The 25,544-nt window shown below is 36.4% G+C and overlaps 1 protein-coding gene across 1 annotated transcript in view; it reads right to left on the bottom strand.

Moving 5' to 3' along the window:
- Nucleotides 1-25,544, bottom strand: part of LOC121441843 (coiled-coil domain-containing protein 178-like) — a 309,575-nt gene that overhangs the window by 251,741 nt on the left and 32,290 nt on the right. Inside the window, exon 7 of the mRNA XM_041643164.1 lies at nucleotides 24,027-24,180. Coding sequence (XP_041499098.1) covers nucleotides 24,027-24,180 — 154 coding nt within the window. The remainder of the gene's footprint in view (nucleotides 1-24,026; nucleotides 24,181-25,544) is intronic.

Here is a 25,544-nt window from a genome sequence, read left to right as displayed (position 1 = left end):
CATCAACCTACAATTTGTCCTACTACAACATGCGTTGGAGGTGAAGGTGACATAGAAATTGTGGGAGTGGCCAACCAATGTCTGATCCAGCTCTAGACCCATACCATGAGAGGGAGCCCATACCTGATACTGCCTGAAAGGCTAGGACCCAGAGGTAGGAAGGCCTAGAGGCCTAGGATAGAACCAAACATGACTGGAAAAAAAAGGAAGAAAAGGAAAAACTCAATTAAATGATTTCTAATGATATTCTGCTGTACTCATAGATTGGTGTCTCGTCCAATGGTCATCATAGAGGTTTTATCCAGTAACTGATAGAAACAGATGCAGAAACCCACATCGAACATGCAGAGATCAGGGAATCCTGTAGAAGAAGGGAAGGATTGTAGAAGCCATAGATGTCAAGGCCATCACAAGAAAACCCACAAAATCAACTATCTCGGGCTTATACAGGCTCACGGAGACTGAACTGACAACCAGGGAGCCTGCATGGGACTGATCTAGGCACTCTGTATGTATGTGACAGTTGTGTCACTTGGTGTTTTTGTAGGATGCCTAAGAGTGGGAACAGGGGCTGTTTCTGACTCTGTTGCCCGTTTTTGAGTCCCTACTGGGTTGCCTCATCCAGTTTTAGTAGAAGAGGAAGTGCCTAGTCTTACTACAACTTGATATACTGTAACTGCCTGATATTCATGGGAGGCCTGTCATATTTTGAAGAGAAATGGAGGAGGAGTAGATGGGGGAATGGGAGGAAGGGAGGGCTTGGAGGAGAGAAGGGAGGGGAGACTGTGGATGGGATATAAAAAGAAAATGAAAACTAAATAAATACAAAAATTAAAATATGCTAGCAGTTCTATACAAGTTCTGTTAAAATACATAATATTTGACAATAAAATCAGTAAAAAAACATAGAATTCATACAGACACAATCTAGTATGTATAAAGTCTGTACCAAGTTCCCCATGGGAAAAAGAATATGAATAGAATTCTTATTATGTTGCTTTTTGTAAATTAAGATAAAAATATAGTATCTAATGAAGTATTCTAATTTAATTATATAAACTGAAGGGTTTTCTTTGCTTTTAAACATTTTTTTGATTTTTTGGGAATTGTATACCATGCACCCCAATCCATTCGTTTTCCAGTTCTTCTGTATCTGCCCTTCAGTCTTACATAGTATCCCCCAAAGGAACTTAAAAAGAAATAAAAATAAAATAAAAAGTAAAAGATTAATTAAGAAACAAACAAAGTCCAAAACAAAAAAAGAATAAAACAAAAACAAACAAAAACTCAGTTTGTTTCTCAATCTTTCCTTTCTTTCCATCACCTCTTCATTCACCTTGGTGGCACTGGGAGCTTCTGTTTGTCACATAGTAGATCCTTTTGTTCCAACAGTTTTACTTGCAAATGTTCATTGTGTAATGAGTTGTTGGTCAGGTGTAAGGTCCAAGAATACTGGATCATCTCTGAAACTCCTCTCAGACACCCTACTGTTGACACAAGTCATGGAGATCTTGTTGCTCTACATGCTCCAGTAGGTCACAGATGGGGTAGATGTTATTGGCATAGGCCAACTCAAAGCCCTATTTACATGCTTGTGTGAATTGGTTAGTCCCAGCCACTGGGATCATCCCAGCCAGTTCTCCAAAGCTCACGGTAAGTCATGGGACAAGCTTTCCTAGGTGTTGTAGCCAGGTATCCTATGAGGGGTAGAGTCAGCTCTCCTGTGTCATCAGGCCAGCTCTCCCAGGGCCAGTGAGCAGCAGGACCAGTTCAGCATGACCCTTGGACTTTAACTGGAATGGTACACATGGGTCTCTGTCAACACAGGCAATGGACATCAACACTTGTGTTCATGGTGATGTCCATGCCCAAGCTACTGCTGAGAGTAGTGCCTGGGTCCACGACCCTACTACAGCGAGGGTCTGTGTTGCAGTCCATATTTCCTATTGTCATTGAAGGTTGTATGGATGCTATGTCTGGGCTGCCACCTGAGGGTAAGCTGGTGTGTCCAAGAGCCATGCTGCTTCCAGGGACATGTCAATCTGAAGATTGATTTTTAAGTAGTGTTTTTAATGACTCTACTTTTAAAAACTTATATGGATATGTGTATATAACTATATGTGTTTATGTGCCCCACTTGTGTGCAGGAGTCTACAGATGCCAAAACCCAAAGGGACCTGATTTCAGGTGTTGTGAGATGCACATGAGTGTTGGGAAATAACCTCAGGTCCTCGGCAGAGCAGTAAGCTCTCTTAACTGCTGAGCCATTTCTTCCATCCCTAAAGTGAAGTTTAGTGGAAGAAAAAGTAATATGACACTAAGCATGAGTTATCTAAAAATAAAATCAGTGTCAGACACTGGACTATCCATAACACTGTTTCAAGGTAGGGTTTGTAATTGCATTAAACAATCATGGTATCAAAATCTAAATGCCTAATAGTACTGAAATAACATTTCAAAAAGTTGTATGAGAATTCAATGAAAATGAATTTACCGCATTAACCTATTTATATAATACATTTTATATAATAAAATTATATAATTTTATATAATAAAATGACATTTCTTTAAAAAATATAAAGTGGTTTCTCTACCTCATGTCCAGCTCATAACAACTATAAATTTTAGTTGGACAAATAATACAAGCACAAAGCTGTACAAATCATTAAAGTGACTGATAATAAACTAATGGGATAGTCAAGAGCTGGAGGGCAATATCATCTGGTCATGTAAAACAAAAGCTCTGTTGATGTATTTGACAAAGTTGCTTTATAGCATGTATCAAATCAGAACTGAAGGAAAATGAGACCATGAGAATAATGTAAGATTACATCAGGAGTCTTAAAAATCTGGACAAAAGACATCAGTGAAAAAAATGGTAGGAGAGAGAAAGAACAATTTTCATTAAGAACTATAAAAACACAATTCTTGAAATTCTCAAAGGCACTTATGGAAGTAAATAGTCCTTTATAAGAACTGGCATGGAGTCTCTGGTGTTTTACATATTCCTGGTCCATCTCTGCCTCTATCAATGTCTGTGTAAGTAATAGCCACAAAGCTTGAAGTTGGTATTTACCAGGAAGAGCAGAATGTGACTGGCTAGAATGCATCCAAAGCCTCACTTTCATTTTATGACCTCTCTGGTGCAAGTTTGTTAAGGAAAACTTCATTTGTGAAGATGGCTGTATTTGAGTTGAAGATGTTTCACAAGCAACTGGTCTAGCTTTATAGACACTTGAGACCTCCAGTAACAGTTGGGACAAAGAGCAGACTAGTCAAGACAATTAAAAGTGGAGGCTGGATGAATAGTGTCTGTAGTAGCCTTTCAATTGTCAACATATTCTTGGTAGTATGAATTCAGGACATTAAACACAAGGCAGACTTGAGTGATCCCTGAGTGAGTTCTGTAGGTATACATAAACCAGCACATCGAGCTGCAATGAGGTTAACCTTTCACAATCCCTAGACTGAAAGGAGATAGTATTGCTTACATATGACACATAAAGCAGACCTCTGGACAAACCAATGGCAACTTCAGTAGATAGAAACAGCAAGAAACCCAAAAAGAGTGAGATTCTGATGTCAAGTACAATAATGTTGCATGATTTTAAAGTGTCCACTTTTCAAAACAGTAAGAAAGCTTATGAGACATATGAAGAAATAAACACAAACTATATAGGGGAAAAGGAGAACTCAAAAGAAATGCTATCCCAGAGAAATTAAAGATGCTATTTTAAGTATGTTCAAAGAGTTAAAAGAAAATATTCCTTAAGGAAGTTAATTAACATATTATAATGCTTTACCAGAAAGAGAACATTAGTAAATTGACAGAAATTGTATAAAAAAACTTAATTAGATAATCCAATTGAAGCATATAAAAATAAATATTGCTTTCTGGGTTTAACAGTATTTATGATCAGTTAGAAGGAAGAACAGACAAATTTGTATATGAGTTCCATGAGCTTATCCTGTATGAGTAACAGAAAGATACAAATATTAAGAATGAAGACATAATTCTGACACACTATAACACATACCAACATATGCAATGATAGAGAGAATTAGGGAAGTGAAGAGTTGAAAGTAGGCAGAAAAATAGATAAACAAACAATGGGTGAAAGCTTTGGAAATGTGGAATAAAACAACATTTATCTATATATAAAAGAGTACCAGGGAAATCTAAGTGCATAAAGCCTAAAACTGTATGTGTGGTACATTACCATCAAACTATCAAAAGTCCAAGACATGCAAGGAATCTTTGAAGTAGCACAAGCAAAGCTCAGCCTTACAAAAGTTAACCACTGACGTTGTATTCTGAATAGTGTGTACTAGATGCCTCAACATTGCTCGTATTTAATCCTCCTTGCTCAACCTGTTATCCATGGTTGAGTTTGTCCATGTGCAAAGGCTAGAGACAGGTCAATACAATTCCCAGTGTGCTTTTAAGTTTCAAATGTGGTTTTAAAACACAAAATTATATGTACTTTCTGTATCAGACAACTGCCCATCTCTAAAAACTACTTTTAATGTTTTACCCACTCAAACAATTAAGGTTAATGTATCTGCTAAATGCTCACGGAAGGATAACTAACTGAAATTAAAAACCATTCACGAACTTACTTAAGCATTGCATGAGTGATTCTTGCAATATACAACTTTATCATTGGTTAAGCCCTATCCTAAAACATAAAGCCCATGGAATCACTTGTACTATAGGCTAACTTCTGTCTCAATACAAATAAAAGCACAAAAAAGTTGAAGATGCCAATCACTAAAACATCTAAATTTATATTCAAGGTCACTAATTCAATCATGGAAAATATTTGTATTCCACTGTGAAGTAAGAAAATGAAAACTAATGCTATACCACCAGTGATTAGGTTGGTAAAATTGAAAATATTCTAATCCACCCATCTAACTTTTGAGAATCTACACCACAGAAAGAAACGCTATATGACAGAATCTATTAACCTCCTTATTTACTTATTATTTGTAGTGGCTATTAGCTAAACTTAATCTGAGTTTATTTAAGAGGTCAATAACTAAATTTTCCCGTCAGAAAAATAGTGTATAAATTTTTTTCTGATTCTCTTCTTTGCCTCTCTTCACATGTACACTTCTATTCTTTATAGTCTTAAAAAAAAGTGGAGGGTTCCAGGACGGGCTCCAAAGCCACAGAGAAACCCTGTCTCAAAAAAAAAAAAAAAGTGGAGGGAAAGGGGGAGGAATGTGAGATGGGGAATGGTGCCATTGTTCTTTCCAGCTAGTGAGGTGGATTAGCATAACCAAACAGAGATAAGGTGTAGCATATTAATAAAAACTGAGAGACAGAAACTGGGGTTCAACCTGAAGATCAGAGAAGCAAAACATCCAGCCACTGGGTCTTACCTCTACCTCAGTCCAAAATGGCAATACTGCCTCTAGTAACCTCAGACTGAGACTATGTCTGTGAGCTGTCTTTTCCCATCTTATATTCTTCTCTAGGGCTGGAATTAAAGGTGTGCACTTCTGGGATTAAAGGCATACATTGCCCAGTTCCTACATCAAACTAGTATGATTAATGGGATTAAAGATGTATGTCACCAGTGCCTCATTTGTAAGACTGACCAGTGGGGCTGTTTTACTCTGTGATCTTCAGGCAAACTTTATTTATTAAAATACAAACGAAATATTACTACATTCTCCTTTTGTCTAAAATAAAAGAGAAAAAAGCTATAACTCATATAAGAAAACTATTGTACAATAAGTACAAGGACTATATACAATACATACAAATGTAGTCAGAAGTTGCTTGTTCATTTCTCAGCTGCCTTTTAGCAACTGTTTCCCTTTCCTCAGAAATCAAACAATTCAAAGACAACACAATAACATAGAGTACCTAGATTCTCTGTGTATTTTCCATCTTTATATGGAAACTGAGATGGGGTGAACAGGAGCTGGAAGTGTTAGGTTTTCTTCCAAACCAGGTGACTAGGTTAGGGTTCAGTTCTGGCCTGTGCCTGTGACTAAAAAGTCTTAGGCAAATTTTTTTCTTCCTGAAATTGTACCTCAAATGTCGGGCATAGCATGATTAATAAAAAAAAACAGAGACAAAATTGGGCTTCAACCTGAAGATCATAAAAGCAAAACAGCCAGCCACTGGGTCTTATCTCTATCTCAGTCCAAAATGGTGATCCTTCCTCCAGGATTCTCAGAATGACACTACGTGTTTCATTGCTGCCTGGTCTGTAAGGCTGGTCATTGTGGTTGTTTTACTTTATGATCCTCAGGAAAACTTTATTTATTAAAATACAAATGAAATGCCACTAAAATAAGGCTTTACTATTGCAATAAGAAGAGTAGAAAAGATGAACATATTCCTGAATTTGGGTTATTGGAGGCTTAATCTTTTTGGTTTTTTTATTTTCTATTGTTTTGGCTTTGTTTCTTACAGGGTCTCCTGGTAAAGGAACTCTTGATTCTCCTGTGCCACTACTGATTGCTGGGGTCTTAGGCTCTCATCACCATGTCCAGCTGTATTAGTTCAGAGTATTCTGTTGTCTTCCTACTAGAAATGAAGGTGTGGAGACATAAATATTTTGTGTGTGGGTTTATATGTCCACTGCCAATTGTCAGAGTTGACAACCTGTGGCATCAGTGACACTCAGAATGACCTCAAATAAGGCATTCTTTAGCTCCCCGATCTAAACACATCCCCAGCAACTGCAACCATCTGAAAACCATCAGCAACTCACAGGTCCATCTGGAAAAATGGCCTAAGACATATAGGCACATAATTTATGAACTTCTTGAAATATTTAAATTCCTTTTGTCTAAACAGAAGGATTTCTATTCTCCATCCTGTATCCTGATTGATGCCATAGGATGGGACTAGTGTTCAATTTTTTTGTTGAAAGGTATATATTAGACTTATGTGTACTATCCTTGCATAACGACAATGCCTTTTTCAAGTAAAAGAGTAAATTTACTAGATATCTGAATGAGACATGCTTGGTATGGCTCTGTGTGTGTGTGTGTGTGAGAGAGAGAGAGAGAGAGAGAGAGAGAGAGAAAGAGAGAGAGAGAAAGAGAGAGAGAGAGAGAAGGGGTGGTGTAAATTGTTTTTGCTAACTATATTTGTGACTATATATATTACTAAATATTTATAGAAATATAGAATATTAACATATATTCATATCAAGTAAAAAATAGTGACAAATAGATGTGAATAACAAGGAGGCCCCACCTGGAAGTGAAATCTGACTCTCTGTTAATAGATTCTGAAATGGCAATATTCTAAATGAAGCATGTTTAAAATGCTCAACCTCATTAGTCATCAGGAAAATGCAAATTTAAGACCATAATGGGATAACTCCTTCAAAAGAACCATAATTAAAAATAAATAAAAACATGACAGATGGTGTTAATTGGAAGCTGGAGTTCTTATAAATGATGATAGGAGTAAAAAGATATGCAAATATTTAGGCAAACTTTCTGACATTGTCTATTAACGCTAAACATGCACATTGCTGGCCTAGCAACATGCAAGATGCATGAGTATGGTTTTAAGGCATATTTTAAATATCTGGGCCAAAGAAGCTGTCAGAATTGAATCATCATAAACTTAGTAAGGAGAAAACACTGCAGGACGTGGAAAGGCTGAGTAGCTGAATGTTTGACTCCAGTGACTTAAGGGTGGGCTGACTTAAGAGGCAGCTCAGTGTGGAAATGCACTTGCTGCCAACCAGGATGGTCTGATGATCTGAGCCAGATTTCTGGGACCCACATGACAGATGTAGATAAATGAGTCTTTTTATAGAAAAATATACATAAAATATAATTACATCACTTTCTCCTCCACTCTCCTTCCACCATTTCCTCCCATGCCCATCATCACATGGCCTCACTCACATTCTTGAAAGTTGTCCTTAGAGTTCCACACACATAGTACAGCACAGACATCCCAGACCTACTACATAAGTAAAATGTAATTTTAAAGCATTAAAAAATAAGTTCAAGATAACCACTAGTCACAAATGCAGAGACTATACATAGGGATTACAAGTTCTGATTTAGATACATAAATCTTATTACAGAAGACAACTTTAGGGTTCTTAAAGGCTTAAAATGCAGGAGATACAAATAAATCACTGGAAGGTAGAAAAAACAAGTCTCCACAAAAATAGGAAAAAGGAAGCAGTTTGCTAGTTCTGAAATTCAGAAAAGAAAGGTTCCAATAGAAAGCTCTAGTTTGTTTGGCTAGGGCCTCTGTGTAAATTGGTTAAGACAGTGGCAAAGAAACAGAGGCTATTCTTAGCAATATAGAAGTTGTTGTTGACCTAAACCTGACAACACTTGAGTGAACAGGTCAGGAAGAATACTGGTATGTATTAAGAACAGGATGAGTAATGATACAGCCAGATAGGGCTTATTCCAACAATTTCAAGTTCAAGTTAGGATATCCATGGACATAATCTGCTATTTTTGTAGATAACAAGAGAAGGAACTGGATGAGCATGGCCCTGGACCCTTGACAAAATGCAACAGAAAAATGTAAAGTTCAAAGACACTCAATAAGCTCAAATCAACAAATGCTGTGGGATAATGCTTTTGTACACTGTAAACATTTGTCACTCATATTGGTTTAAAAATGCTGATTGGCCAGTAGTCAGGCAGGAAGTATAGGCAGGACAACCAAACTGAGGATGATGGAAGGAGAAGGGTGGAGTTGACGAGTCACCAGCCAGATGCACAGGGTGCAGACGATGATGTGAATTGATAATAAAAGTACCACCATGTGGCACAGCATACATAAGGGAAATCAGTTAACTTAAAATATAAGAGCTAGATAGTAATAATCATAAACTATTGGCTGAGCATTTGTAAGTAATATTAAGCCTCTGTATTGGTTACTTGGGATGGGGCGGTTGGGACAGGAAACTTTTGTTTACATAAGGTGCCAAAATGTTCGACAAGAATTTCCACTTAAAACATAAGAAAGCTTAAAAAAAGGATTCTAAACACACAAAAGAATAGAGTCAAGCATGGCTTCTTGGTAGTAGCCTCATGTTAGGTGGACTATTTTTTGGCGGTAAGTAGGGGTGCAGTTCCTTTAAGCAATGACTTTCTGACTCAGCATTAGTGGCAAAAATAGAGTCATCCACCAATGCCATCACCTCAGTCCTAGTCAACTGGCATCGCAGTTTAAAGATTCATGTGCTCACAAAAGGCTAGAGATATGCAGTAAGAACATATTCAGGAAAAAAAACCCTAAAGAGTTTACAGTATGTTTTTACATATACGTACAGACTTGGGAGAGAGAGAAGAGAGGGCATATACAGTTATGGATTATAAATACATAGTTTTAAAATAATAACCTAAAGTACTTAAAGGGGGAGTAAAGTAACCTAAAAGAAAAAAGCCACATAAAGATGGAAAATACACAGAGAGTCTGGATACTGTATGTCATTGTGTTGTCTTTGAAGTTTGTGACTGCTAAGGAAGGAACAACATCTGCTAAGGGACATTTAATTATAAATACTGCTGGATTCAAACAACCTATATATATTTAAAATACCTTAACTTCAAAATTTAAGTAAAAAGATGTGCTCCTTTGCATCCAGAACAGTTTTGAGGTTGCTGGCTGAGAGGACCCAGCCTCACAGAATACTCCAGTCAGGACTTGACCATAATCCTAAATTTTGACAGCATCCTCCAGAGATTACCAGAACCCCCCAATTAGCAGTAAATAGTCTAGAAAACTATGCCCACATCCTCACAGAGTATGTTATGGATATTTATTATCATTAAGGAGAGTTAGTTATAAATTGCTATTGGTAATTGTCAGGAAAAAAGCTGAGTAAAGGAGATTAGATTCAGGGATCTCCTTTTGAAAAGAAACAGAGAGAATATAGAAATGATAGTATAAAAGGTAGATTATTGAACCCATTTTAAGCCAAATAAACAACTATTAATCTTAAATATTTTACATTGGCATGGATTTTGGTTTATTGACACAAATTTAATGCTAATTTTATTACATTGTATGTATACTTCTACTCTTGTTTAAGGTATTATGTTTATGTAGCTCATTTAAAAACATAATGTATAATTAAAAATACAGATGAATAGTTAATCATCTATAATAGTCAAACTTATAGCTTTCTTTAGTTGTGATGAAGGATAAATTAGGCACAAAACTTAGACTCACAATGATAAGATAGATAATAGAACATTTTCTCTAATTTTGCCAAATGCAAATAGACAGGATATTATAACTGTGATTCTTATGTGATAACTGTTTTTTGTTGTATATAATCTTACTATGTTGAAGTTAAAACCTTCCCTTTTGATTAGACAAAAGGGGGAAATACTGTGGAATAATCCTCTTGTACATAGTAAAGTTTTGTCACTCTAATTGGTTTAATAAAACACTGATTGGCCAGTAGTCAGATAGAAAGTACAGTCAGAAGTGAGCAAACGAAGGCTGATGGGAAGGAGAAGGACAGTGTTAAGGAGTAACCAGCCAGATGCAGAGGGAACATGAAGTGAATGTGCCATGCTAATAAAGTTACCACCATGTGGCAAAGCATAAATAAGAAAATGGATTAACCTAAAATGTAAGAGCTTATTAGTAATAAGCCTGAACTATTAGTTGAGTATTTATAATTAATATTAAGCCTCTGTGTTGGCTATTTGGGATCAGACATTAAGAACAAGAAATTTTTGTTTACAAACAAGCAGGAGAAAGTATTAATTCTTAAAACTCTCTGCCTACTTTAAGGGAAAACTAAAGCTTGGCAAAAAAAAAAATCATTTGAAGTAAGAAAAGGGCAGAACAAAGACTCCAGTTATTATTACTGTGATTCAGCATCTCACTAGAGGTATTGACTGACATTGTCAAATAACAAAACAACTGTAGGCATGAGAACACATGGCAGACTAGTAAAACTTTGCATCCTGAAATCCCAAGGATGAATAATGCTGAAAACAATAGAATCAGTACCTTAGTATGAACTAGAATAACTGATTATTTACCTAAACATAACCAGCAAACAAAAAAAAACAAAGAGAAATCTAGATTACACTTGCAACAAAAATAGATTTCTTGAAAAACCTTCAAATTCTGCATGAAAAAAAAAACTTATAAAAAGCAGTCCTAATTAACCCAGGAGGAGCCTTGAACCACAGGCTCTACATCAGCAATTGTGTGTGAACATATTTGAAAAAATAATGTCTACATTGAAAATCTTGTGACAATGATTCCCTATATAGCACCATTAATATAAAATACACATCTCATCAAGGTCTTAGAAAATTTCATCAAGGGACAATTTGGCGTGTGGAAATCAAGGGACAATTTAGTGTGTGTAAAGATATACGTAGGTTCTGTGTGAGCTCTGCACTGTTTCCTATAAAGAATGCAGAGATTTTGACATCTACAGGGGGTACTGACGGGCAACTACAAACTCAGAGCTTGGTAAACTGAAGCAATAGTTTCCTGACTGAAATTTTTATTCTAAAATATAGATAAATGAAAATATAAACTAGAACCAATAAAAGAATCCTTTCGATTTAAACAAGATTCAGTTTGTAGTTGGACTGTGTTGACCATAATGTTCAAAACTTATTTCAGTTTTAAAGAAACAATGCTAATACCAGCAATGTCATTTACACATTTAGGAAAAGAAGATAATAGATGATGGGATAGCAATTTCACAAGATTTTATGAAAGCAAATTATTTCATCAGTAGAAATGCTGCTTTAGAAGCTGTCATCTGTAAAAGGGCCAATCTGGAGTTTGCAGAGTTTCCAAAAATTTATAAATGAGAACAAATCATGTAAGCCAAAAGAATGACTATTGTGATTCTTCATGGTTCTTCAGGCACCACACAATCATGCAAGTTTTATAGTTTTTGCACAAAGATATTATTTTATTGAAGTGAATAATTTAGCTTAAACATAATTGAGATGTTTATCATATCTTTGTTTATAATTTTTAAAATTAAAAACATGAATATCCAGCCTCTAAGAAAGTCTCAAGTCATAAATATTGCATATTATAATGTAAAAGTATATAGAAATAAGTTTTTATTTAATAAGTTTTATCTAAAGAGAGGCATATTATCAATTCTTATTTGGTTATATATTTTTAAATATAGTATGAGACCTGTGTACTTTTGTAAAGAGAATGTTAGCAGGAGATAAATCTTGACAGTGAGATAATATAACAGATTAAAATTTCCTCTGTATTTTAGTGTATTCCAAACTTTGAAAAATGAATGCTATTTGAGCTATGTAAGATGTGCCTTGAAATAATTTTAGATCACAGTTTGTATAATGAATCTCATTTTATGAGTGCTCTCATGAAGAAAACAATATATGCTAATAGTAAGTGCAGCCTCTATGTTGGGTAGGCCTGACTGGAATGCTCTTAAATAGGACTGCATAGAGACACACTAAATATGATGCATGCAGAAAATTGTGCAAAGAATTTTATGCACAGTATAGCAAGAAGTAGAACTAGAGCTTCCAGAGCAGGAAAATCTTGCCTGTATATGTCTATATGTGTAAATATACAAACATATATACATATACCATATATATAACTAAGTATAAATATTCAGAATTTAAATAGGAATGTATAAAATGAGAAACAAGGTAAGTCTATAACTGTGAAAGAAATTAAAACTATGAAACATTTCTTAGTTTATTAGTGATTAGAAAATTACAAAAACAACAAACTGAAAGCAATTTCAAATTTATTTATAAATTTTAAACTCTAAATAATATAACATATATATAATTAGAAATGGAAAATTTTCATAATGGAGACTTAATATATTACTGCAAGATGCAAATGCATCTGAAAATTTATTTCCTAATCTGTTAAAAATTTCAAAATATTTTTAGTCATATGCTACAACAAATAATATTTATAAGACTACCATTCAAACAATAAAAAAGCCCAGGAAATGTAGTTGCATTTTTGTCTGAAGGTTTTACCATATCCTCATAGAAAAGTTATTTAAATGTTTATCAAATATCTGGGTAGAAAAAAAAAGAAGGCATCAAAGTTCATCTTCTAAAACTACCATAGTCCCAATAAGAAAATCTATCAAATATGACACAAATTAAGAACAGTGAAGTACAATTCACTTATGAATATGGATGTAAAATCTTAAGTGAAATACTTGCAAGGCAAATAGCAATAAATTAGAAGAACAATAAACCATAACCAGGCAGAGTTCGTCCAATGAATTTAAAACAGTTTAATATTAATATGATTTTCAATTGGTCGACTGGCAAACTCTGTAATACCAACTTCACAGGTGCCCAGAAAACATTTTCTATAGTCAACATTCATTCATCACCAATTAAACAGCTTTGATCACCTTAGTCTACATTTTTAAAATCAACTTAAGCGTGATATTGAGCACATATTTGGACATTTGGGTAACATCAAGTACAGATAAGGAAAGGCAACTTATAAATGCCACTAATATTTTACTTGTGTGGGCACACACTTGAAAGAGTTGGAAAGCCTACAATGAAAATTAGCAACATAAACTTTTCTCTTTCATGATTTCTTTGCACACTGTGGTTGCTGTATGAAACTACAATGCTGTGATCTTCCAACTATGAAGTTGTACTTTACTGTACCAAATAATAGCTTTGTGTTTACCAAAAATCTCCACATCTACCTAGATAGGCTTCCTAATTAATAAACTAATAGTTATAATTATTGTTTCCTTTATGATTTTATAGGTAAATATGTTATCTAAAAAATTTTGAGATAAAATATGAAATAAAAAGGAATATGTGAATAGGGAAATCACAGTGTTCAGATTCATGTATAACACAACAAACTATATATAAATATACTGACTAATAACTTACAAAACCAACTGTTTACTATTAAGAACAATATTTGAAAATATTGAATATATGGCTTATGCACCAAACAAGTTCATTTCTTTATCTGCATTGAATGACAAAAATAATGTTGTATGCCAACATCATTGTTCAATAAAACTACTTTTAAATTTTTATTATTTTATTTATTTTTAAAATATTTTTTATTGATTTTAATTGAGCTTTACATGTTTCTCTGCTCCATTTCCTGGGTCTTCCCTCCCCTTCAACCCTCCCCCAAGAACCCCATGCTCCCAATTTACTCAGGAAATCTTGTCTTTTTACTTCCCATATAGATAGATCCATATATATCTCTCTTAGGGTCCTCATTGTTATCTAGGTTCTCTGGGGTTGTGATTTGTGGGCTGGATTTCTTTGCTTTATGTTTAAAAACCACCTATGAGTAAGTACATGTGATAATTGTCTTTCTGGGTCTGGGTTATCTCACTCAAAATTGTATTTTCTAGCTCCATCCATTTGCCTGCAAAATTCAAGATGTGGTTTTTTGTTTTTTGTTTTTTTTTCTGCTGTGTAATACTCCATTGTGTAAATGTACCAAATTTTCCTTATCCACTCTTTGGTCGAGGGGCATTTAGGTTGTTTCCAGGTTCTGGTTATGACAAACAATGCTGCTATGAACGTAGTTGAGCACATGCCCTTGTGGCACAATTGAGCATCCTTTGGATATATACCCCAAAGTGATATTACTGGGTCTTGAGGGAGGCTGTCTCCTAATTTTCTGAGAAATTGCCACACTGACATCCAAAGGGGCTGTAGCATCTTGCATTCCCACCAGCAATGCAGAAATGTTCCCTTTTCCCCACAACCTCTCCAACATAAGTTGTCATCAGTGTTTTTGATCTTTGTCATTCTTACAGGTGTAAAATGGAATCTCAGAGTTGTTTTGATTTGCATTTCTCTGACGACTAAGGATGTTGAACATTTCCTTAAGTGTCTTTCAGCCATTTTGGATTCCTCTGTTGAGAGTTTGCTGTTTAGGTCTGTACTCCATTTTTTATTGGATTATTTGTTCTTTTGATGACCAATTTCTTGAGTTTTTTGTATATTTTGAAGATCAGCCCTCTGTCTGATGTGAGGTTAGTGAAGATCTTTTCCTATTCTGTAGGCTTTTTATCTTGTTGACCATGTCCTTTGCTTTACAGAAGGTTATCAGTTTCAGTGGGTGCCATTTATTAATTGTTTTTCTCTGTGTGCTTCTGGGGTTATATTTAGGAAGTGGTTCCCTGTGCCCATGCATTCAAGTGTACTTCCCAATTTCTCTTCTATAAGGTTCAGTATGGCTCGATTTATAATGAGGTCTTTGATCCATTTGGACTTGAGTTTTGTGCATGGTGATAAATATGGGTCTATTTTCATTCTTCTACATGTTGATATCCGTTTATGCCAGCACCATTTGTTAAATATCCTTTCTTTTGTCCATTTGATATTTTTTGCTTCTTTGTCAAAAATCATATGTTCAAAAGTGTGTGGATTAATATCTGGGTCTTCAATTTGTTCTCCTGTCTGTTTTTATGCCAATACCAGGCTGTTTTCAGTACTGTAGCTCTGTAGTAGAGTTTGAAGTGAGGGATTGTGATGCCTCCAGAAGTTCCTTTATTGTACAGAATTGTATTGGCTATCCTGTCTTTTTTTTTCTTTTCAATATGAAGTTGAGTACAGTTGTTTCAAGGTCTGTGAAGAATTTTGCTGGGATTATCATGGGCATTGCATTGAATCTGTAGATTGCTTTTGGTAAGATTGCCAGCTTTACTATGTTAATTTTACCTACGCAAGATCATGGGAGATCTATCCACTTTCAGGTGTCTTCTTCAATTTCTTTCTTCAAAGATTTAAAGTTCTTGTCCCTTTCAGTTTATTTATATGATGGATTACATTGATAGATTTTCATATGTTGAACCAGCCCTACAACCCTGGGATGAAGCCTACTTGATCATAATGGATAATTTTTCGGATGTGTTCTTGGATTCGGTTTGCCAGTATTTTGTTGAGGATTTTTGCATCGATGTTCCTGAGTGAGATTGGCCTGTAATTCTCTTTCCTGGTTGAGTCTTTGTGCGGTTTTGGTATCAGAGTAACTGTAGCTTCATAAAAGGAATTTGGCAATGCCTCTTCTGTTTCTATATTGTGAAATACATTAAGGAGTGTAGGTATTAGGTCTTCTTGGAAGTTCTGGTAGAATTCCGCAATGAAACCAGCTGGTCCTGGGTTTTTTTTGGTAGGGAGGTTTTTGATAACCTCTTCTAATTCTTCGCGACTAACAGGTCTATTTAGATTGTTCACCTGGTCCTGGTTTAACTTTGGTACATGATATTTATCTAAAAAAGTGTCCATTTCCTTTACATTTTCCAGTTTTGTGACATATAGGCTTTTGTAGTAAGATCTAATGATTCTCTGAATTTTGTCTGTGTCTGTGGTTATGTCCCCCTTTTCATTTCTGATCTTATTAATTTGCAAATTCGCTCTCTGCTGTTTGATTAGTATGGATAGGGGTTTGTCAATCTTGTTGATTTTCTCCAGGAACCAGCTTTTTGTTTCATTGATCCTTTGTATTGTTTTCTGTGTTTCTATTTTGTTGATTTCAGCCCTCAGTTTGATTATTTCCAGTCTTCTACTCCTCCTAGGTGAGTCTGCTTCTTTTTTTTTTTTCTAGAGCTTTCAGGTGGGCTGTTAAGTCTCCAATGTGAGCTTTCTCTGTTTTCTTTAAGTGGGCACTTAGTGCTATGAACTTTCCTCTTACGACTGCTTTCATAGTGTCCCATAAGTTTGAGTATGTTGTTTCTTTATTTTCATTGAATTCCAGGAAGACTTTAATTTCTTTCTTTACTTCTTCCTTAATCCAGGTATGGATCAGTAGTTGACTGTTCAGTTTCCATGAATTTGTAGGCTTTCTGGGAGTAGCATTGTTGTTGAATTCTAACTTTAATCCATGTTGATCTGATAAGACACAGGTGGTTACTAATATGTTTTTGTAACTGTAGATGTTTGCTTTGATGCCGACTATGTGGTTGATTTTTGAGAAAGTTCCATGAGCTGCAGAGAAGAAGGTATATTCTTTTCTATTTGGGTGGAATGTTCTATAGATGTCTGTTAAGTCCATTTGATTCATTACCTCCATTAATTCTCTTATTTCTCTGTTAGGTTTCTGTCTGATTGACCTGTCCATTGGTGAGAGAGGAGTGTTAAAGTCTCCTACTATTAGTGTGTGCGGTTTGATGGCTGCCTTGAGTTTTAGCAATATTTCTTTTATGTACGTGGGTGCTTTTATATTAGGGGCATAGCATTTGACAAAATTCAACATCCTTTATGATAAAAGTATTGGAAAGATTAGGGATACAAGGGTCATACCTAATATAATAAAAGCTATATACAGCAAGCCGACAGCTAACATCAAATTAAATGGAGAGAAACTCAAAGCCATCCCACTAAACTCAGGAACATGACAAGGCTGTCCACTCTCACCATACCTCTTCAATATAGTGCTTGAAGATCTAGCAATAGCAATAAGACAACATAATGGGATCAAGGGGATTAGAATTGGAAAGGAAGAAGTTAAACTTTCGTTATTTGCAGATGATATGATAGTGTACATAAGCGACCCCAAAACTCCACCAAAGAACTTTTACAGCTGATAAACACCTTTAGTAATGTGGCAGGATACAAGATCAACTCCAAAAAATCAGTCGCCCTCTTATACACAAAGGATATGGAAGCAGAGAGGGAAATCAGAGAAGCTTCACCATTCACGATAGCCACAAACAGCATAAAATATATTGGGGTAACTCTAATCAAGGAAGTGAAAGATCTATTCGACAAGAACTTTAAGGCATTGAAGAAAGAAATTGAGGAGTATATCAGAAAATGGAAGGACCTCCCTTGCTCTTGGATTGGGAGGATCAACATAGTAAAAATGGCAATTTTACCAAAGGCAATTTATAGATTCAATGCAATCCCCATCAAGGTCCCATCAAAATTCTTCACAGATCTTGAGAGGACAATAATCAACTTTATATGGAAAAACAAAAAACCCAGGATAGCCAAAATAATCGTATACAATAAAGGATTGTGTGGAGGTATTACCATCCCTGACTTCAAACTCTATTACAGAGCTACAGTGATGAAAACAGTGTGGTACTGGTATAAAAACAGAGAAGTCGACCAATGGAATCGTATAGAAGACCCGAATTTTAACCCACAAACCTATGAACACCTCATTTTTGATAAAGGAGCCAAAAGTATACAATGAAAGAAAGAAAGCATCTTCAACAAATGGTGCTGGCCTAACTGGATGTCAACCTGTAGAAGAATGAAAATAGACCCATATCTATCACCATGCACAAAACTCAAGTCCAAATGGATTAAAGACCTCACTATCAGTCAGAACACATTGAACCTAATAGAAGAGAAAGTGGGAAGTACCCTACCACAGATGGTCACAGGAGATCGCTTCCTATGTGTAACCCCAATAGCACAGACATTAAGGGCAACATTGAATAAATGGGACCTACTGAAACTGAGAAGCTTCTGTAAAGCAAAGGACACTGTCACCAAGACAAAAAGGCAACCCACTGACTGGGAGAAGATCTTCACCAACCCCGCAACAGACAAAGGTATGATCTCCAAAATATATAGAGAACTCAGGAAACTAGACTTTAAAATGCTAATTAACCCAATTAAAAAATGGGGCACTGAACTGAACAGAGAATTCTCAGCAGAGGAAGTTCAAATGGCCAAACAACACTTAAGGTCATGCTCAACCTCCTTAGCGATCAGGGACATGGCAGAACGGCTAAAATAAAAAACTCCAATGATAGCCTTTGCTGGAGAGGCTGTGGAGGAAGGGGTACCCTCATCCATTGCTGGTGGGAATGCAATCTTGTGCAACCACTTTGGAAATCTGTGTTGCGGTTTCTCAGGAAATTCGGGATCAACCTACCCCTGGACCCAGCAAGACCACTCTTGGGAATATACCCAAGAGATGCCCTATCTTATGACAAAAGCATTTGTTCAACTATGTTCATAGCAGTATTATTTGTAATAGCCAGAACCTGGAAACAAGCTAGATGGCCTTCAATGGAAGAATGGATGAAGTAAGTGTGGAATATCTACACATTAGAGTACTACGCTGCGGTAAAATACAATGACTTCTCGAATTTTGCATGCAAATGGATGGAAATAGAAAGCACTATCCTGAGTGAGGTACCCCAGACCCAAAAAGATGAATATGGGATGTACTCACTCATAATTGGTTTCTAGCCATAAATAAGGGTCACGGAGTCTACAATTGGTGAACCTAAAGAAGCTAAGTAAGAAGGTGAACCCAAGGAAAAACATATATTTATCCTCTTTGCTATGGGAAGTAGACAAAATTGCCGGGGAGAAAATTGGGATCTTGGGGGTGGGGTGGGATGGGGGTAAGGGGAGATGGGGAGAGAAAAGGGAGAAGACGAGAATGGGGGAAACTTGGGGAAAAAGGAAGATTGGGATAAAGGAAGGTAGGATAGGGGAGCACGGGAACACAATTCTTAGTTAAGGCAGCCACCTTAGAGTTGGCAAGAGACTTGAACCTAGAGTGGCTCCCAGAAGCCCAAGCCGAGGTCCCCAGTTAGTTCCTTGGGCAGCTGAGGATAGGAAAATGGAAATGACCCTAGCCTATAGCAATACTGATGAATATCTTGCATATCATCATAGAACCTTCATCTGGTGATGGATGGAGATAGAGACAAGACCCACACTGGAGCACTGGACTGAGCTCCCAAGGTCCCAATGAGGAGCAGAAGGAGGGAGAACATGAGCAAAGAAGTCGGGACCACGAGGGGTGCACCCACCCACTGAGACAGTGGAGCTGATCTATTGAGAGCTCACCAAGACCAGCTGGACTGTGACTGAAAAAACATGGGATAAAACTGGACTCTCTGAACATGGCGAACTATGAGGGCTGATGAGAAGCCAAGGACAATGGCACTGGGTTTTGCTCCTACTTCATGTTCTGGCTTTGTGGGAGCCTAGCCAGTTTGGATGTTCACCTTCCTAGACCAGGATGGAGGGGGGAGGACTTTGGACTTTCCACAGGGCAGGGAACCCTGACTGCTCTTCAGACTTGAGACGGAGGGGAGAGGAGTGGGGGGAAGGGGAGAGGAGTGGGGGAGGGGGGAGGAGTGGGAGGCTGGGAGGAGGCGGAAATTTTTTTTTCTCAATAAAAAAAAATAAAGTTCTTTTCATACAAATCTTCCACTTGTTTGGTTAGAGTTTCTTCGAGATATTTTATGCTATTTGTGGCTATTGTGAAGGGTGTTGTTTCTCTGATTTCTTTCCCAGTCCTTTTCTCTACTGAAAGTGTTTATGAATTGTGGATGTTCTTTGGTAGAATTTTTGGGGTCACTTATGTAAACTATCATATCAGCAAATAATGAGAGTTTGACTTCTTTTCCGATTTGTACCCCCTTGATCTCCTTTTGTTTCTTATTGCTCTAGCTATGACCTCAATAGCTATATTAAATGGATATGGAAAAAATGGATAACCTTGTCTTGTTCCTGATTTCAGTGCGATTTTTCTGAGTTTCTCTCCATTTAGTTTATGTTGGCTGTTGGCTTGCTGTATATTGCCTTTATTATGTTTAGGTATGTTTTTTGTATTCCTGCTCTCTCCAAGACCGTTATCATGAAGGGATGTTGTATTTTGTCAAAAGCTTTTTCAGCATCTAATGAGATGATCATGTGGTTTTTATTTTTCATTTTGTAAAAAGCAAAACTTTTAAGTCACATTAATTATATTAATAAATAATATACTAAACTGTAGAGGGCAGCAATTATATCACAAAACCCTAAGTTTCTAATAAGGAAATTATTTCCTAAAGCATTTCTGGACTATGGGACAAAGTGCCATTAAGGCTAGAAGGTATGTGGCCTCCCAAGCCTTTGCCTCATCCGTGACAAATTGGCATTTAGTGTCTACCAGGGAAAGGGTGTCACTTTCTTTAGTGGTGTAGTCACTGATTAAATTTCACTTGTTTATGCAAGCAACCAAACTTAAACTCAGTGACTCCTACAGATGGGTATGAGATTATGAGGGGACTTGTCAGGAAAAGATTCAATAGGAACATGAAAAGGGTAAGAGAGAGCATTGGTGGACAAAGGCATCAAGATGCACTCCATCAAAGCATCTTTACAGCAGATATAGATCACTGCAGAATATGCAATTGACAGTTGCTCTCAGGATTACTAAAATGTGCAGCACAACCTCAGGACTCAGGGAGCATCTCAGAGGACTAGGATAGAGAATCTGCACCAAGATAGTGTCTTCTGTGTAGAACAGTGAAGCTGCTCTCAGGAAATGTCAAAAATATAGTCACCTAAACAAACCCATCATAATAATACCAGTTGCCATATTAATATGGATGGGGAATTCTCATAGGTACTATCCTTAGATGAAGACCTCCATGCTGCCAAAAAGGCAGAATCAATATCCATAGATGAGCCTCTTTCAGATTATCCAATCCTCAGCACCCAGCACTGGCAAATACACACAGCAGCAACATTAATTTATATAATAGTAAGCATCGTTCATATATACGTGCATGCACATATATAATTATAATAATACTTAAGGAAGAAACCATGAACCTGAGACAGAGATGAGGAAGCTGTGAGAGGGAATAATGGAAAAGATGTAAACACAGTACCCATATATGAAATCTCCAAGGACTATAATTGTGTTATATACATGTATGAAAGTATTGTAAAATATGTGATAGCATAAAATAAGGAAAAGGAACTCAAAGAAAGCCTCCTTTTCACATTTAAAGTAATTTGATTAGGACCCTTGAATCTTCAAAAGCTATCACTAACGCTATTATTTACAGAGAAGACATGGAGAAATGTGTTTGCATAGAGCTAAGGACTAAGGATGGCACAGATTGAAGAAGAGTCTAGGTCAAAAAGGGAAAAACTCTAAATTGGGAGGAAAATGTGCCTTGAAATCTGAAAATCAATTCTCCGTGAATCCATATGTGCACATAAGCAGCACAAATCCTATCTTTCTCTTGTACTGAAGGTTTCAGTTGCACATGTTCTATCGGGAACCCACTAAGGCCAGCTGGCCTGGGTCTGAAAAAGTATGGGATAAAACGGGACTTGCTGAACATAGCGGACAATGAGGACTACTGAGAACTCAAGAACAATGGCAATGGGTTTTTGATCCTACTTACTGCTCGTACTCGCTTTGGGGATGCCTAGGCAGTTTGGATGCTCACCTTACTAGACCTGGATGGAGGTGGGTGGTCCTTGGGTTTCCCACAGGTCAGGGAACCCTGATTGCTCTTCGAGCTGATGAGGGAGGGGGACTTGATCGGGGGAGGGGGAGGGAAATGAGAGGCGGTTGTGGGGAGGAGGCAGAAATCTTTAATAAATAAATAAATTAAAAAAAAACAAGGCTTGATGATCATGCACATCACTGCTTTTAACTAATACTTGATGTGTGCTGCTGAAAATGTAGCTTATAATGAAAGACATGCTGAAAAATTAATATATTTTAACTTTCATCATGCTCTCATCTTCCCTGGAATGTGTAGCCCAAACAATTTCTATAACTGAAAACTATTAGGAACCTTTTTAATGCTTTCATGATTCCCTGACATGAACAATATTGTGTTATTGCAACAAATTAAGGAGGTACAGGGTTGCCAGTTTAAAAATGATGTATGAAATAAAAGATTACAGGCTTAGCAACTAATTTTATCTTCTATGAAAATATCTCATCAATTGGGGAACATTTCACAGATGACTAATTGAACTATCAGCAGAAAAACTTCTTTTAAATATTGTAATTATTTGAATAATAATAAGTAATCTTTGGACTCCTACATGTCCCTAGTGCTTATACTTATATCTTTCAATGAATTACACATTTTGAGAAGTTACATCCACAGTGTCTTAGTCAGGATTTCTGCTTCTTTGATAAGACACCATGACCAAAGCCAACTTGGTGAGGAAAGAGTTTATGTCATCTTAGAGCTTTCATATTCCATTCCTGAGGGAAGTTAGGGCAATAACTCAAGGCAAGAAATGAAGCAAAGGCCATGGAGGAATGCTGCTCAGTGGAATTCTCTTCATGGCTTGCTCAGCGTGTTTTTCTATTGTAACCAGGACCACCAGTTCGTGGGTAGCACAGTCCACAGTAAGCTAGGGTCTCACACATCAATCATCAGTTTAAAAAATTCACCATAGACTTGCCAACAGGTCAGTCTGGTAGAAGTCTTTTTCAATTGAGGGCCCTTCTTCCACAGCGATGCCAGCTTTTGTCAAGTAAATAAAAAATAGCCTGCACAACTGATCCCTTGCCCTTCGACATGCAGACACTCCACTAGACAAATAGGACATTTTCACCTGCTTCTAAGATGGAATGCCAATACCAATATTTCAGTATAAAACATAAATAACTTCAAAAGTCCCAGTCTTTAAAACGTCTGTCTCTTTAAAACACCCAATCTTTTTCCAAATTTAAATCTCTCTATAATATCCACAATCTCTCTCTAACTCCAAAAGCTCTTTAAAATGTCAAGGTTTTTCGATTGTTGTCTCCTGTTTAAAAAAAAAATGAACAAATATTCAGGAATAATTAAGAACAAAACCATAGCATTTGCAGAAAAATTAATGGAACTGAAGATGATTATGTTAAGCAAAGTAAGTCAAACAAGTAAATGCAAATACCATCTTTATGCATGCACACACTCACATATATATGCATATATATACACACATATAGACATGTGCATTTATATAAATCAGAAGGGATATTATTTACAAAAAGGACAAATGGGAGAGAAGGCAGGGCAGGAGAGTGTATTGGAAGGTGCTTGTCGCCAATGCACATGACATACTTGCATTAAAATGTCATTAAGCCATATAATTATACATAACAATTATTAATTAACAAAAATAAAATTTTAATTAATGATGAAATAAGCATTCTGTCCAGATGCCAAATCTGTTTTGCTCTCTAACAATAGAAAACTAATGCAGGCAGGAAATTGACTGGTATTCAATAACTGACAAAGAAAATGTACTATTTCTAGCTTAAAACGGTTTTCTAAATTTTGAAAATACGAACAACTCACTGTTTTCAGTAAATTTGATAGTTCATTTGTTGTGCTCTCTGTTTCTCTCAGCATCTCTGTCATTATCTCCTCATCCTCGTCAATGTGGACATTCACAGACTCAATCGAGGTTGAGTAGTGGGCCTGCAGGTTGCTAAGCTTACCTAGTTCTCTCCTAAGGTAAAAGCAAAGATGATTTTATCCACGTTGAAAAGAAAATTAACCCCAAACTTACTAGGAATTGGTGGAATTTATTCTAAAAATTCCCCCATTCCATGGCAGTTGCAAATTCCTAAAAGACTGTGGATATTAAGCAAAGAGTAAGAACAAAAACAAACTAGTATTTATGCTTCCAAATGGAAAGAATAGAGAGAAAATTTATGCATATATTAATTGACTCTTTGGGAGGAATTGTTTTAGATTATCTTGTAGGAAACGTTGGGTAATAAAGTGATGAAAAGTCACCGGGCATTAAAATATAACCATTTTCACATCCACTAAGCTGTAACAGACAGGAGAATAAAACAGAGAAAGTCACTCACATTCTCTCTATTGTCAAGAACTATTGTATGAGTTTATTCATCAAAAACCAAAGGTGGTATTGGAAGTGTCGGGCATGTAGGGGAATGGAACAGGACCCAGTATGTACAAGTAGAATCATGGAAATAAGGCTTGTTGTTTCTTGACCATATTTCACAAAACAATGTGACAACCAAAGCAGTATGACATAAATGCTCAAGGAGAAACTGAATGAAGAAGAAACTCAATTTGACTAAATCCCATGCACCATTAACTTAATGCATTCAAGTGTAAAATGTAAAACTGCATACAATATTTTAGAAGAAAACACTTTGAATTAAGAATCAGGACAAGAGATTTTCCATGACACTACACCTATAAAAAAATTTGGCAGATTAAATCTCAACAACCCTTAACACATCTGTCACAAAAATATCCCCATTGAGATCAAAAGGCAAACCTTCCATAAACCATAGATCTTTGCAATTTTTGAATCTAATTAAAAAATGTTTGCATCCTCTATTAAGAAAGAGTTATCTACACCAGATAGGAAAAACACTGGACTAGATACTTTATAAAACATTCAGAAACTAAAGCAGAAAACATGCAAAAGAAGTGTGAACTAAAACTTCAGTGCTACAAACATGCTACAGGAACTGAACTTTTTCTGTTTTTCTTTTAAAAAGTGATCTCAGGTGGTGTTCCAGACCAGGGACACCAACATAGCCATGCTGATGCCAAGGGTCATATGTGTTGATATTGGAGGTCATTGTTGATGAACATGATCTGGGCTCCCATTGGAGGCCATTTTGGTGTTCTTGGTTTGTGCTGCTACTCGGGACCATATTGGTGTGTGTGATCTGGGCTGTCACGGGAGACCATGTTGATATCTGTGGTTTGTGCCACTGCTAAAGATCATGTTAGGCCTATGGTGCCTGCTTCCTCTGGGGACCATGTTGGAGCCTGGATGTTCATGTTGCTGCCTGAAACCATGTGGAAGTCCATGGTCCACTCTGTTGC

Source organism: Microtus oregoni, unplaced genomic scaffold (assembly GCF_018167655.1).
Source record: "Microtus oregoni isolate MIOR12 unplaced genomic scaffold, Mior012 000082F_ref0000272, whole genome shotgun sequence".
Taxonomy (NCBI): domain Eukaryota; kingdom Metazoa; phylum Chordata; class Mammalia; order Rodentia; family Cricetidae; genus Microtus; species Microtus oregoni.
This window is presented reverse-complemented; position numbering and strand designations above follow the sequence as displayed.